The 14,867-nt window shown below is 39.6% G+C and overlaps 2 protein-coding genes across 5 annotated transcripts in view; both read left to right on the top strand.

The window, feature by feature from the left end:
* LOC114643681 (tripartite motif-containing protein 16-like) overlaps positions 1 to 14,867 on the top strand; it is a 488,218-nt gene that overhangs the window by 422,032 nt on the left and 51,319 nt on the right. The gene's annotated exons all lie outside the window — the stretch shown is intronic.
* LOC114644391 (tripartite motif-containing protein 16-like) overlaps positions 1 to 14,867 on the top strand; it is a 119,622-nt gene that overhangs the window by 53,436 nt on the left and 51,319 nt on the right. For all 3 annotated transcript variants that reach the window (XM_051928006.1, XM_051928007.1, XM_051928005.1), the window contains exons 2-5: positions 794 to 889; positions 6,845 to 7,078; positions 8,108 to 8,267; positions 12,339 to 12,404. In XM_051928006.1, coding sequence (XP_051783966.1) covers positions 794 to 889; positions 6,845 to 7,078; positions 8,108 to 8,267; positions 12,339 to 12,404 — 556 coding nt within the window. The remainder of the gene's footprint in view (positions 1 to 793; positions 890 to 6,844; positions 7,079 to 8,107; positions 8,268 to 12,338; positions 12,405 to 14,867) is intronic.

The raw sequence follows: 14,867 nt of genomic DNA, 5'->3' as shown, positions 1-14,867 counted from the left end.
GGAGCGGGACCCCCACAGGAGCAGAGGATGTCTGGGGGAGAAGAGAGACAAGGCAGTGAGACCGAAGGACAGGTGCTGTACAGGCTTTCAAATGTTTGAAGCACCACACGAACTAAACCTGCGGGTGGGCAAGCGAAGTGAGCAGGGGGCGGAGCTCACTAGTTTATTAATAATAATAATCCGTCACCTAAACAAAACACCTGAGGTAAGTAACATACAAAAATATAATTTATGAGTTTTAGAATTCTTTTAAGTTGCCATCTTACTGAATTCAACAGAATCGTTTGTGTATTTCGGTATGTTACTTGACTCTAGAAGATAACAACGGCAGACAACGTCCTCACATGTCTGACTCAGGATATCAAATGTCCTTGTAGATCCTATAATTACTGACATGATGTGTTTAAGTCCTCCTGCCCTTTCACCAGTTTCTTTACTTTACACTCCAGTTTGTTTTTATTATTTTTGGTGTTGTGTGAACTTCACATTTCCCAGTTTGTCAATGTGATGTCTTCTAAACATCAAGAACTAAGTCACATACCAGTGTGCCATCAAACTATCTTCTGTATTTGACGCACTCTTCAAACCCAAAGTCAATCTTACATCAATTAAATTAAAACTTTCTTTTAATCTTTATTGTCATTTCTGCTTTGTTAAATTAAATCTACGTTGTGTCATGAAATGTCAAACAAATGGTTTGTGAAAATATCAGGAGTCAGAAAGAGAAGAAGAAATCACAAAGTGAATGTAAATTCTGATCTGACCACGCGTGTCCTTTTGTGTGTCCAAACAGAGACAGCTGGGGGCGACACTGAGTGACATCAAGAGGAGACTTGAGGAGAGAGAGAAGACACTGAAGGAGACAAGGAGGACGATTGACGAGATGAAGGTGAGTGGAATAGAAAGACAACACTTCATTTCAAAGAGTGCAGAAATAAATAAGAACTTGAAGAGCAGCAGAGCTTCATTGGTGATGATGAGTAGGGACACAAGAAGGGAGAGTTAGAGAAGACGTTGTCTGGTGTCCTTCATGGCCTTTAACTGTTGACAGAATCTCAGGTGTTACTCATTGGAGACTCAGACAGCATCACCATAAAGTCCTCTGATATTCCATCAGCTGCTTAAAGGGGACTTAACTCTGCTAACAGAAACTCACAATGAAGGTCAACGCTGATGTTCTGAATTAGATCAGCTGGCACATTGTCCATTAATGGTCTAAGTTGTTTGTATTTGAAAAATAGTATTGCATACAATCAAGTTCAACTTATACAACAAATGACTTTCAAAGTCAAAACAAAAAATAATATAAAAAAATTAGAAAGTTAAAACAGAAATCTAAACAAACAAAAAAAATGCAAAAAATAAAAAACTACCAAACAGAATTCACACTGCAACCCAGAAAAAAAGAGAAGGGCCGAGAACTGGGACTAAATTCCTGATAATTTACAAAAATAAATAAATAAATAGAAAGACAGAATTTCCGCTTCCCCTGCTATGGATGTTTATTTTAAAGTTTTATTATTTAGATCTTGCCATATTTTATAAAGGTTTTGATCAGATCGTTTATGTGAGAATTTGTTTTTTTTAATGTCAAACATCAGTGACCCAGTGACTTATCACAGGTGGGCTGGGGGTGTTCAAGTTCAGCAGGACAAGTCCACGAGCTCACAATGTGGTCAAGGCAGTTACAGTCAATGTGTGCTCTTCCACTTTAGGCCCCTCTGGTTGCTCAACAACCACAGCTGTTAATGAGTTAGAAGTGATTGTGACCCCACGGCTGTCAGATAAAACATTCAAACATTTTGGCCCTAAATGATGTTACTTTGTTGTCCTCCCAAAACATGTTGCCCAGTGAGGCTGGAGCTCGATTGCCACACTCGCAGGTTGAATTCTTGCCCAATTTTAAATGAGATAAATGTGATCCATGAAAGAGTCAAAGTCAGATGGTTGAATACTTCACACATATGGAGCTGGAGTGTATTCTATGCATGACTGACTTCTACTCCTTTTCTGAGATATTCATTAAAGAGTCCTTTTCCCACTGTTTCCTTGGACCCTTAAAGGGGAGATTCTTTGAAATGTCTTTATATGTTGCTGAGATGCTGTCTGACTCCTCAGGACCAATCAGGATTTCTTCTGGAAAGGAAATGGATGGGAGGTGTGGAAAATTGGGTAGGTTTTTTGGGTAGATTTTTGTTGTCTGTAGCTTCTGTAAACTTTGCTAATAATTGTGGAGCTAACTTAATTGAAAACGTCTTTATAAAATTCCACTGGTTGCAATCAGGGCCTGTTGTATTACCACTTTGGAGTGAGTTTACAGCATCCAGAAGTTCTGAGAGTTTCAGAGGTTTGTCCAGTTCCTTGTCAGTAAGTTGTTGTTGTATTTGCATTACATCAAAGAACTCCTCAGATTGTGTCTCGTCTTCTTTAAACTGAGTAGACTATAAAGACTTATAGTACTTGCTAAATGTGTGAGTTATATTTTTAGGCTTCATTACTTTATCTGCAGTTGTGCTGGTAATTTCTGTTATTGCGTTGCAATCTTCTTGCTTGTTGATTGTTGAGCTAAGATCTTATTTGCCTTCTCTCCATGTTCACTGTAATGATGTTGTGATTTAAAGATGAGTTGTTCAGGTTCTTTAGTTCTGATTGGAGAGCCTGTCTTTCCTGTAAAATGCCTCATTTGGAGAGATGGGATATTCTTGATTTTTTCTGGAGATTGTAATGCTTTTCTCATGTTCATTCTGGTATTTCTCAGTTTTATTATTCTCCACAAATTAAGGGTCTCCACTATTTGATTGAGTGCAGACTTTACATAACGTACACCTCCAAACATTTTACTTTAGCTTTATTATTTTATCACAAAGGACAGTAAGGTTGTACAGTTGTAGCATCTGCTGAATCTCAGATCCACAGTCCTCCATTCACTTTCCATGTGGAGTTTGCACCTTCTTCCAGTATCTCAGTGGGTTTATTCCAGTTTTTCCAGATCTTCCACCACATCCTCACATTACAGTTTGGTTAATTGGCAGAAACCCCAAATTGGCTTCCATTGTGATCACTAGTGCAGCTCTGACCCTGTATTGATTTGGCAGACTGTCCATGGTAGCACACTCTCCGATGCCCAGTTCTGCCAGGATTCATTTATGTGAAAATTCTCATCTAGCAGACACAGAACTCTTCACACACATTTCTGTGCCCAGACAGACCAAACATATCCAACCTAATTTATTTAACAAAAACTCACATTAAACTGACCAACACCATCAAGTTTACTAAAGTACTAAACACAGCCGGTCTAGACTAGTGGGGTGTGTCTTTAGTTCAAAGAAAGAAGGCGGAGAACAATCTGTCACTCAACACTGTGTAGTCCAATCCAGACACAGTGGTGACAGCTGAAGAAGTAGAAGTGAAGGAGAGCCAACCTCACAGACCGACCTTCACTTCGGTTTATGTTTCTACGCTCGTCTGCTTTTGTTGTTTCCTCCTAGAATTCCTGCTTATTACTGATGCATGAAATCCCTTCTCTACACTCATGTTGACGGTGACATTTTTCAGCCAGGATTCCTTCTACTAGATGTTGTTCATAGTCTTGTTTCATGTCTTTATTGTTTATTTATTAATGTTAATGTTGATTTGGTCGAGTATCTGATTTAATCATTGTATTTCATTTTATCTATAAGTTGCCTTTGTTATGTTTCATGTGGTTTGTGTGTGGCTCACCACGAGTTTCTCTTCGGCCCTATAAACTCAGAGGGTCTCCCACAGTTTAATTGTGAATGTGCTCTGTGAGTTTGATGAGTTTTTGTGTTCTTTTAGCTGAACCTTATGCTTTTGTGATTTTCTGGATTTGTAAGGCTGTGCTTTGTTTTTTAAAAACTGTCATTGGATTCTGTTTGGAAACTTTGTTTGTTTTGGATTGGCTTGTTAGGCTCAAAAGAGTGTCTGTGTATTTGGAATACAACTTTATGAAGAATAAATCTTTAATTATATAAAGATTCTATGAGGGCCATTTTCTTTCTATCTATCTATCTATCTATCTATCTATCTATCTATCTATCTATCTATCTATCTATCTATCTATCTATCTATCTATCTATCTATCTATCTATCTATCTATCTATCTATCTATCTATCTATCTATCTATCTATCTATCTATCTATCTATCTATCTATCTATCTATCTATCTATCTATCTATCTATCTATCTATCTAATTTCCCCAGTCTTATGTGTGGCATAGGCTGAACTTCTGATCACTTTGTCACTTCTGCTCCTCAGCTTTTTACCAAAGTCTTTAAATTGTCCTACAGTACTGGTGGTCTGATCCTAACTCTCATAATTGTTCACTTAGAACTGGACACATGTGACAATGACAACTGGATCCTTCCTTCCCTACTCCAGCCAGGAGCCTATCCACCCTACCATTGAGGTTTTCCACATGTGTACCAAAAGGCAAAACACCATATGAGACTCTCTGTATTTGGTGTAAAGCTTCATCTAAATTACCTAATAATAAATCCCACATTATCATGTCTTGCTCATTCTACAGTAGTAGCTGGTTTGGAGGTGACCTTTTCAGGACTTCTCATCCTCACTTTCTATCACAGTCATGTGAGTCACTGTCCAAATGTGCAAAGTTCTAAAACCAGCAGAACATCTCCAGCATTGGGGTTGGTGATCCTGAACAGCAGGCACCTTTTACCTCACATTTACATCCCATGTAGAACACCCCACCTGGTGTTATCATACAAGTATGAGCCATAGTTACAATAGCAAATCCATTAGTGTATTATTGTGGTATTTCCCTCTACTTACCCTTTACCTGTTTTCTCAAGGGTAAGTGTTCTCGTCAAGTTCGTTATCGGGTTGGTCTACTGTTGCACTTTAAGATGAACACACACTTACATAGCAGTACACATACACACAGACCCTCACCACAACAGTGCCCCATGAATGACACACATACACTGATTCACCTCTAGCACTTTAAACCACACAAGTGCTTTAGGTATAACACAGCCTGTCACTCAGCACTTCAAGAGACTTACTTATTATCGGCACGAACAACATACAATGTTTTAGTTATATCTCACACCTAAATATTACTTTTGGTCTGCATGAATACATTTAAACTTACAAAGACTCAGCACTCTTGACTATTGGCCATTTATCAGCCAAGAATACCTTCTTCTCATACTGTCTCTACTGTTGAGTGGAGCTCCTCACTCTCAGCCTTATAAACCTCGCAGCACAGATATAATGGCAAATGTCCGTGGCTGCTCCAGGTGCTCAAAGAAATCTAACTTATTACTTTAATCACTATAGACATTAAGACAAAGCATAGAAAGTTATAAGCAGCATGGTATTTATTACAAGAATAATAATAATACCTCTGGAACAAAGAATAATAGAAAATAGGTACTGACTAGAAAGTCTGAATATATAAAGTCTTTAGAAAAAGCATTCAAAAAAGTTACAGATGACAAGGATGAATGTCCCAGGGAGGCGTTTGATTTAGCAATCAATGTTCATGATGCTTTTCTGACGACCAGTGATGTGTTCGTTGCTATTTTCTCTTCTTCTGACATTGCTTCCAAATGAGGCATATTTATTATGAAATGTCATGCCGTGGTTTCACAACACATGCACCTGATTGGCTGGCTGTCACTAAAATTGATGAATTTTGCTCAAACTCTTTAATCAATCTTTTCCCAGATAATAATGTTCTTTGATACTGCCTCATGTCCATCTTTCCCAGGCTGTAAACCATATTGTTGTCCCAAATGTCCATATCAATAACCTAAGGTTTCGGCTCAGTCTTCCTTTCCCAGGCTGTAATACCAAAGTAGCACTAAACTGTGAACAACTGTTATAAAAGTGAGGTGTAAGGGAAGAGGATATGGCTTTTGTATCCTAAATGTAGTTTATCTGTTGTCTTGTCTTGAACAAAATATAATGGAAAATTAAACCAAAATGTACAGATTTTATACAACATAACAATTAGTAACAATGCAAAGTTCCTAAATGAAGTAGAAATACATCAAACATGGAAATAAAGACTCACGACTCTGAGCTTTACAATGAAAAAGAGATGGAAGAAGGTAAATATGCAAAGAGTTCATGAAACTAAAGGAAATCTGATGACCCTTGACCAACACCTAGACCCTCTTGTTTAATATCTCCATCTCACAGGTCTGACATGGTGACATCTCACACCCCAAACTAGAATACAACTAATAAACACAAGACTGTAGAACAGAAATAGTTTTATTTTAACACAATTACCTTCTAACACACAAGTTAATTCTTCTTCTTCTTCTTCTTCTTCTTCTTCTTCTTCTTCTTCTTCTTCTTCTTCTTCTTCTTCTTCTTCTTCTTCTTCTTCTTCTTCTTCTTCTTCTTCTTTATTCCTGGTGTGTGTTGTCCTACTCCACTCCTAACCTCAGGCTGAGCAGGAGATGACATTTTTAAAGGCAGACTTTGATACAAACTATCATGTCAAAAGGAGTCCTCACAAGACAGTGGAGGTGTCCCCAGCAGCTCCTACTAATGGCTGTCAAGATCCTTCACAAGGAAGCCTTTCATGACTGCATACCTCATGAAGTCCTGCAGTTTCCTTAATAGCAGCAAAAGTAGAGTGATGAAGTTTCTCTGCATAATGGAGGGAACATATTATCTGGGTGGCAGTCTGCAATTGACCTTCCTTCTGATAATAAAGTTCCAACAATCACGCCAGCCAATTCCAACTGTCCTTCACAACATCAAAATAGCAACAAATGTGCCTCATGATTGGTGATTCTTATCAGGTGACTCAATTTTAAATCTTTTTCCTATTTTTTCAGATGTCTGTGATAAGAGAGGTGGAAGAAAATGAGAAGAGCTTCAATGCTCTGATACGGTGCATTGAGGAAGCCCACAGGAAATTGACTGAGAGGATCAGAGAACAAGAAAAGAGAGAAATGGAGAAGGCTGAAGGAGTCATGGAGCAACTGAAGAAGGAGATTGAAGAGCTGAAGAGGAGAGAAGCTGAGATGAAGGAGCTTTCAGAGACCAAGGACCATCTCCACTTCCTGCAGGTGACAGTGACACATCACAGGGTGTCTGATCAGAATGGGGTGTGTGGGACGTGAAAACATTTAGTGAGAAATTTAAAAGATCTAAGGAGTTTGTACAGCATGACAAGAACAGGCCATTCAGCCCAATATGGATCATCTTTTCAAATTTCCTTAACATTTCAAATATTCATTTTACAAATATCTCAAAGTTATTTACTGTCTGTGTGAAAAAGTGAATTTTTTATAATGTGTAAAAGATGACATTTAATAAAGGATGGTGACAACTTTTCTGCCAGGCTACCTCCTGATTTCTCTATCCTTAAACTAATGAGATTCAAATCCTTCAGCATTTCCTCACAGCTCAGACCCCACAGTCCAGTCTCGTCTCTCATCTCCCATCTTTCTCGTGTGTTTTTCTCTCACACTCCACACAATAGTCCTGATGTCGACTGTGTTTCACAGACATTATGGAGATTCTGTTCTTGATTTACACTCCACTGTTGGTCGCTATATAACTCAGCTTGCCGTAGCTTTCTCTCTTTTGTATGGTTGATGATGATGATGATGAAGACAAAAAGGCTCCCAGGATTTCCACACAAGTCACACTTCTGAGATGCAGACCTTCAATTGTATAATCATATTGAAGAGCTTTCTCCATACATGTGTTAGTCTTTACATTTAATTTAATTTAAATTAATTTAAATAAGTTTGTCTCAGAACTATAAAAAGCCGAACGTCTTGTTTTGTGTGCCAAGTCAATTCTGGACCCACCTGCCCCCTCCAACCCTTTATCTTGACTCTCCACTCATGGAGTCCTGTGTGAAAAGCTCATTGATAGTTAAGGTTGATAATCACTGATATTCCACTACACTCCACGAAATATTCTCTCAAAAATAACTAACAAGTCAATGACAGGCATTCTCACCATCTAAACCCACGCTGACTGCCCACCACACTGATCCTTAATTCAGAAGAGCCCCCTCTTATCAGCATTACTTACTTTTTAATGTCTCCTTTCTGAAATCTCGTCCCTCTTCTCTTCTGATTCAGACTTTCTCATCTCGCTGTGTCCTTCCTGCTGATGGAGACTCTCTGAGCTTCACTGTCACCTCTGATTTCTCATCTGAGGACCTGAGAAAGGAGCTGTCTGGTCTGACAAAGAGTCTAGAGAAGATCAGCCGGTGGGTCATCATGACAAGGACTCCATCAGGTACAGCGTCTGGTGACATTGTGTTTGTTATTGAAGTCCATTAGAGAGGATCATAGTGACAATAAGAGGACACTGATGAAGGCCTGCTCTTTAACATTTATCTGCCATCCTTTGCTGTTTCTTATTTTTTACTATATAGTGCCTTTCACAGTCATTAGCTGAGTGATTACAAACTCTCTAAATAATCAGCTGTTCTTAATCAGATGTTTTAGAATTTTAACTTGAAATGTTGTACTCCTTATACTTTTTCCAAGTACTCTCATAGAAAGTCCTTTTTCACTTAACTTTGATATTCTTTTTATTTCCTTTGCTTTCCTCAACTTGGGCTTCATGTATAAACGGTGCGTACGCACAGAAATGTTGTGTACGAATGTTTCCACGCTCAAATCGCGATGTATAAAACCTAAACTTGGCGTAAAGTCACGCACATTTCCACACTACCTCATACCTTGGCGTACGCAATTTCTCCGTTCGGTTTTGCAGACTGGCGGCACCCAGCGTCAAAGCAGTGCTACTGTTCATGTGTGGTCACCCTTTCTTTCTTAGACCCATGTTCCTGACGCGGCTTTATAAATACACTGAAATTAACTGCATATTGTTTATTAGTGTAATGCATCTGATTGTAATTAACCTGTAGCAATATAATGGGCCAGGGAATAGCCATAGTATTCCAAATACCATAACTGCTTTAGCGTTGTTACTCTCACTGCATCTTCTTCTTCTTTCAGCTGCTCCCGTTAAGGGTTACCACTGCGCATCATTTTTTTCCATTTTACTCTCACTGCACCACTCGGAGTATTTATATCACTGTATCTTAGTGGGGAATCACAGCAGCAGCTGATCGGAAAGAGAATTATCGGTATACAGTTTCAAGTACACACTACCTCAACCACGGCAAAAAGGGTCAAAGCATTTCCTGTACGGACCTTACACTACAGTTATAATATTGCGCAACCTGCGCCACTTTATAAAGTGCATATGATGACAATATCATTTTTAAGATGAAATGCAGCAAAATACGTTGCTTATAGTATACAGATAAAACTTTAACTTCATTTAAATAATCTGGATTGTTAATAATTAAATGTGTGAGGACACGGTGCCGCAGCGCTAGCTAGTTCACGGATAGCTCCTTCCTTGCGCTGTGTTAATGCTGGTGCTGACGCGACACTGGGAGGATAGACGAATAGAATAATTAAACATGTACTACGAAGATATTTCAATGTTTCTTAAAAGTTTTGAAGAATCGGCGTTCTAAGCTTACAGATGGCTTAACGTCTATTACAGAGCTGATTGTGTGGCGATTGGGTATTTGGAGAAAGAAAAGTAAGGACATGAATTGGAGGTTAGTACGTTTGAAAGAGACAGTACTTCTGTAATAAATTATTTCATCGAAGGTCGCGCATGGCGCAGCAAGCCTCTTGCGTGAGACATGAACAAGCACTGCGCCACCGTGTTCCCATGTTTAATAACATGCTTTCATTCCTATCATCATGAAAATAATATCACGTATACATCTCTGTATTTTAATTATTCAGAGAGCTGTAATATCACGAATGTAATGGATTATGTGTCCTGTCAGAGAAAGAGAAAGAACGGAAGCACGTAGTGATTCACACACATAGAGCACATAGAAGATCAAATACAGAACAAAGCATTTAACATGCTACTTGAGAAACAAGTAAAATAAACGATTTTAAGATGAAGTTTATAATGTTCTACTTAAATGGCAAAATAAACTACGTGATGAAAGTGGAAATTTCGAGATTAAAGTTGACATTTAGTGCTTTTTCCCCACTGTGTGCCTATTTTTTTTGTTTGTACCCTAATAAGCTTTTTCATATGACACTCAGACGGTGGGCTACGACTTGCCTTTTCACGGCGACTTTGATATGTGATTTTTTTTTATTTCGGGCACTGTGCAACTTTGTGAACTTGAGCTTTTGAGTTTCTCCGACACTCTGTCACTCGATCAACTTTCTTTTGTTGATTATACCACTGTTTAAACCAACAAATAGTAAGTTTTTCCTTTGCCTCCACTTGGTATTCGTTGAAATTCTTATATTTTCCCCCGTGCTTTTCACATTGTCTTTTCACAGAAGGCTATTTATATTGATTTGCATATTCAAAGAGGCGTAATTCTGGAAGGAGTTACCTGAGGACCACCTGAACATTTCAGTGAGTGCAGCCTCAGAGTAAAACACACTTTATAAATTATGAATTACGTACGTTTACACATAAAGACAACAATTTGTTTAAACACAAACTAAGGTCAAGCAGCCAAGAGCACAGGGTCCATCCCGGCCGTCCACCACATTAGACATATACTGTATGTGTGTATTGTGAAAATAAGCAGAGAGAGTGGGCACAAAGAGTTGGGGTACCACCCTGAAATTCCCCGTTTACTGATGAAGATGAAATAAAAAGCACAAAGACGGAGCACAATGATGACGTCTGCTGCAATCAAAGGCTGTCAAGTTAAAGTCACTTGTGAGTCGGAGCTCCGTCTTCCTCAGTCACAGATCTGTCATGAACAACCACTTCTGGTGACATTTTATAGTGGTGTCACAGAAGAGGCGGAGCTTAATTAGTGGGCTGTGGAAGTGACGTCACTCGTCTTGTGGCCTGTGAACTCAGTGAAGTGATGACATTAGCAGGAGCAGCACCCTCTCGACTCAGGGTGGGATTTCTTAACTAGAGCTCTGAAGATGTCCACAACTGTACCTGCTTGTCATCATGTATAAAATACAGTATATTTATGACATTGTATGTCAGGACAAAAACCAAGCCATGGCGTTGAAGGGACCAACTGTAGACCTCCTTGATCAAATTATGGTGAACAATAGAGCAGCACAAAGAGATAAAGCCATTTGTAAAGCTCTGAGTGTTCCCAGCATCACAGCGGCCTCAAGAATTGGGAAATGGAAGAAGTTTGGAGCCACCAGGACATTTTCTAGAGAGGGCCAGTCTGAGTAATTGGGAAGGAAAGGCCTTGGCCAGGGAGGAGACCAAAAACCTATAAGTCACTACAACAGAACTTCAGAAGTCCTCTACTGAGATGAGAGAAACTGTAGGAGGAACAGCCATCTCAGCAGCGCTCCTCAAATCAAGCATTTATGGTGGAGTGGCCAGGCAGAAGATACTCTCGAGTAAAAGACAAATGGCTGCCTGAGAACATCAGGGGAAAGATTCAATGATCTGATGAGACAAACATTGAACTCTTTAGACAGAAGACTAAGCAGGATGTCTCAACAGGACCAGCCACCTGCCTAATGCCATCTCTACAGTGAAGATGGTGGTGACAGCATCAGGCTATGGGGACAAAGTGACAGGTCAGAATTGAGGGGAGGAGAAGTGCAGTCAAATACAGAGAGGACCTTAAAGAAAACCTGTGACCTCAGACTGGGTGATGGATCAACAACCTGAAGACAACAGCCAAGACAATTATAGAGTGGCTTTGTGACAAGTCTGAGTGTCTTTGAGTGACCAGACTGAGACCCCACAGAACAGGAGAGACCTGAAGATGGCAGTTCACAGACGCTTACCTTGAAATCTAATGGAGTTTGAGAGGATCTGCCAGGAAGAATGGGATCAACTGGCCAAATACAGGAGTACAAAGCTTGTAGTGACACTTAGTCATGAAGACCACCAAAGGTGCTTCCACAAAGACCTGAATTAAGAGTTTGAATACTTCTAGGAAGGAGACGTTTCAGTTTTAATTTGTAATAAATGTGCAGACCTTTCTGAAGACCTGCTCTCACTTTGTCATTATGGTTACTGAGTGTAGACTGATGAGCACAAAGGCACATTAATCCATTTAAAATTAAATCAACAACACGGTAAAGTGTGCAGAAAGTGAGGGGGTCTCAATACTCTCTGACTCCCTGTATATTTATTATTAATTTGAATATTCAAATCGACATTTGGCCTAATTTGCCAGCCCTTGTATATTTTATAAATGTTTAATTTGAACTCCTCTGCATTTGTAATACGTGTTTCAGAACTAAACTAAGATCCCACAATGCCATCTTCACAGTTTCCATTCTTCTTCTCTTCTCTTTTTATTTTCAGCTCATGAAGCTCCAGTTTTCACCCTCCAGCCTCCTGAACCTCAGAGCAGAGACGACTTTTTAAAATGTGAGTTTGTGCTTTGACTGAATGGATCATCACAATAAAAATCATTGAAGTTTTAATAGAGCAGGACAGGCTTAGGATATGAAAGTCTGAGTGTTGTGTGACTGAGGGGCTGAGAGTGATGGGGGTCCTGTGACTGGTGCATTATGGGATAGAGAGACTCAGGCAGTGAATCACCAAAGCCGTCTGTTGAACCCGAGTCTTGATGTGTCAGAAATGTTTAAAAAGGGAAAGAAAAAAGTAAAATCCACGTCATGGGGTGCACTTACTTTATCACACGACTGTATATTCAGACACAGTATTAGTTTAAAAATGAAGCATAACTGTATGAGAAATAAGTTAAAGCTGACAAAAGTCCTCGTCATCCTCCATTCTTTACTCCACAGAGCAGACACTTTGCTTCTCGACTTCACAAATTTCATCCATCGATTATTGATCCCGCTATATCCTATCTACACGGTCTAGGGGGTCTGCTGGAGCCAATCCTAGCCAACACAGGGTGCAAGGCAGGAAACAAACCCCGGGCAGGGCACGCACTTGCACACACACACACACACACACACACACACACTAGGGACAATTTAGAATCGCCAATCTACCTAACCTGCATGTCTTTGGACTGTGGGAGGAAACCCACGCAGACACGGGACGAACATGCAAACTCCATGCAGGGAGGACCCGAGAAGCGAACCCGGGTCTCCCAACTGCGAGGCAGCAGCACTACACAGGTGGCGCAGTGGTAGTGCTGCTGCTTTGCAGTAAGCAGACTGTGGAAGATTGTGGGTTCAGTTCCAGGTTCCTCCCTTTGTGGAACTTTGAGTACTGAGAAAAGCGCTATATAAATGTAATGAATTATTATTATTATTATTACCCACTGCACCACCGTGACGCCCTTTCACAAATTTTTAACATTAAAACAAATGAAAATGGCAGACAGAAAATTATGGGGGGTCCTTAGAAGTTCAAAGACCCCACTGGACTGTGTGACATCTCATACTGACTGATTCCTCTAATGAGTGTCACCGGGGTCTTCAGAAACTCAGTCAAGTCCTCACTCTGCTGTGATGTGTCCTTGTGTGCCTCACACTGAATGAGGATATGTGAAGAAGAGGAGATGAAGAAGGTCACAGCTAAGGGTGGTCAAGGTGAAGACAACAAGACCACCTCCACAGAGCTTCATGTTCCAGTGAATACAGCTGCTAATATTCTGAAGATGTTTTGGGGTCCATAGAAGTGTAGCCCACCTCCCTGATGAGACCACCAGAGTAAAGCTGACCTCCGATTGAACAGAAGGAGAGTTTAAATGGAGGACAAAATGCATTGTGGTGTGGTGGTGAAGACTTTGCAGTTCAAACCCTGAGGTTGTGGGTTCAAATCCCACTACTGACACCACTGTGTGACCTCAGCAAGTCACTTCACCTGCCTGGACTCTGATTGGACAAAGAAAAGAAAAGGAAACAATGGAATCTGAGATGATGGGAGTCACCTTGGATAAGAATGACAGTCAAATAATAAAAAGAGATGACAGGAAACACACAAAAGAAAGAAAGAGAGACAATGACGGATGGGAAAGGCACTATATAATAGATAGATAGATAGATAGATAGATAGATAGATAGATAGATAGATAGATAGATAGATAGATAGATAGATAGATAGATAGATAGATAGATAGATAGATAGATAGATAGATAGATTATAAATAGTAAATACTGATTGCAGCTTTTACACAAATAATTGATGTGGTTGTGAAGTGTGACAGTGGATTGATTTTAAATTTAAGAGGTGGACTGTGACAATAAAACATGTCATTTAATAAAGCCAGCGGTCAGTGTGGACAGTCCATTAGAACTTTGACCTCAGTGGTGACCTTATGTTGTTTCTTATCATTTCTGAAGACTCAGATGACTTTCAGATGACTGACTTGCCTGCCTTTCTCTTTGTTGTCTGTTGTTATTTTTGTTTTTTACGTTGTCTAAATTCCATTACTTACCACTAACACTATTTTCTTGTCCCCTTTCACTTCATTTCCTTTTTCTTTTCAGTCTCTTAGCTTTGAGCACACACACACAGTCTGTCACATTGCTAATTCACTGTCACTCGTCACCATTTCACCACCGTGACACTTTTTATTTATTCCCCCCTTTTTATCCCCACCTTTAATTCTATTTTTGAGGTCTTTACCTTTTTTAAGGCCATTTGTTTCCTTGTCCTTCTTTAATCCTCCTTTCTTCCACTCCTTCCTTTTCACATTTCTGTACAATTTCTGCATTATTTTCCTGTTATGAATCCCCAGTTCATTCCTCCACCACCACATATTTTCTTTTATTATTTTGATCATTTTCCATTCCCTTATTGTCATTTTCACATTTAACTCCTTCCCTACTAACCATACAACACTCCTTCTTTTGTCATCCCCTCTTTTCCTGTCCTCCCTTTCCATTCCTTTAACCCCTCATTCCACAC

The sequence above is a fragment of the Erpetoichthys calabaricus genome, chromosome 5 (assembly GCF_900747795.2).
Source record: "Erpetoichthys calabaricus chromosome 5, fErpCal1.3, whole genome shotgun sequence".
NCBI classification, from domain to species: domain Eukaryota; kingdom Metazoa; phylum Chordata; class Cladistia; order Polypteriformes; family Polypteridae; genus Erpetoichthys; species Erpetoichthys calabaricus.
This window is presented reverse-complemented; position numbering and strand designations above follow the sequence as displayed.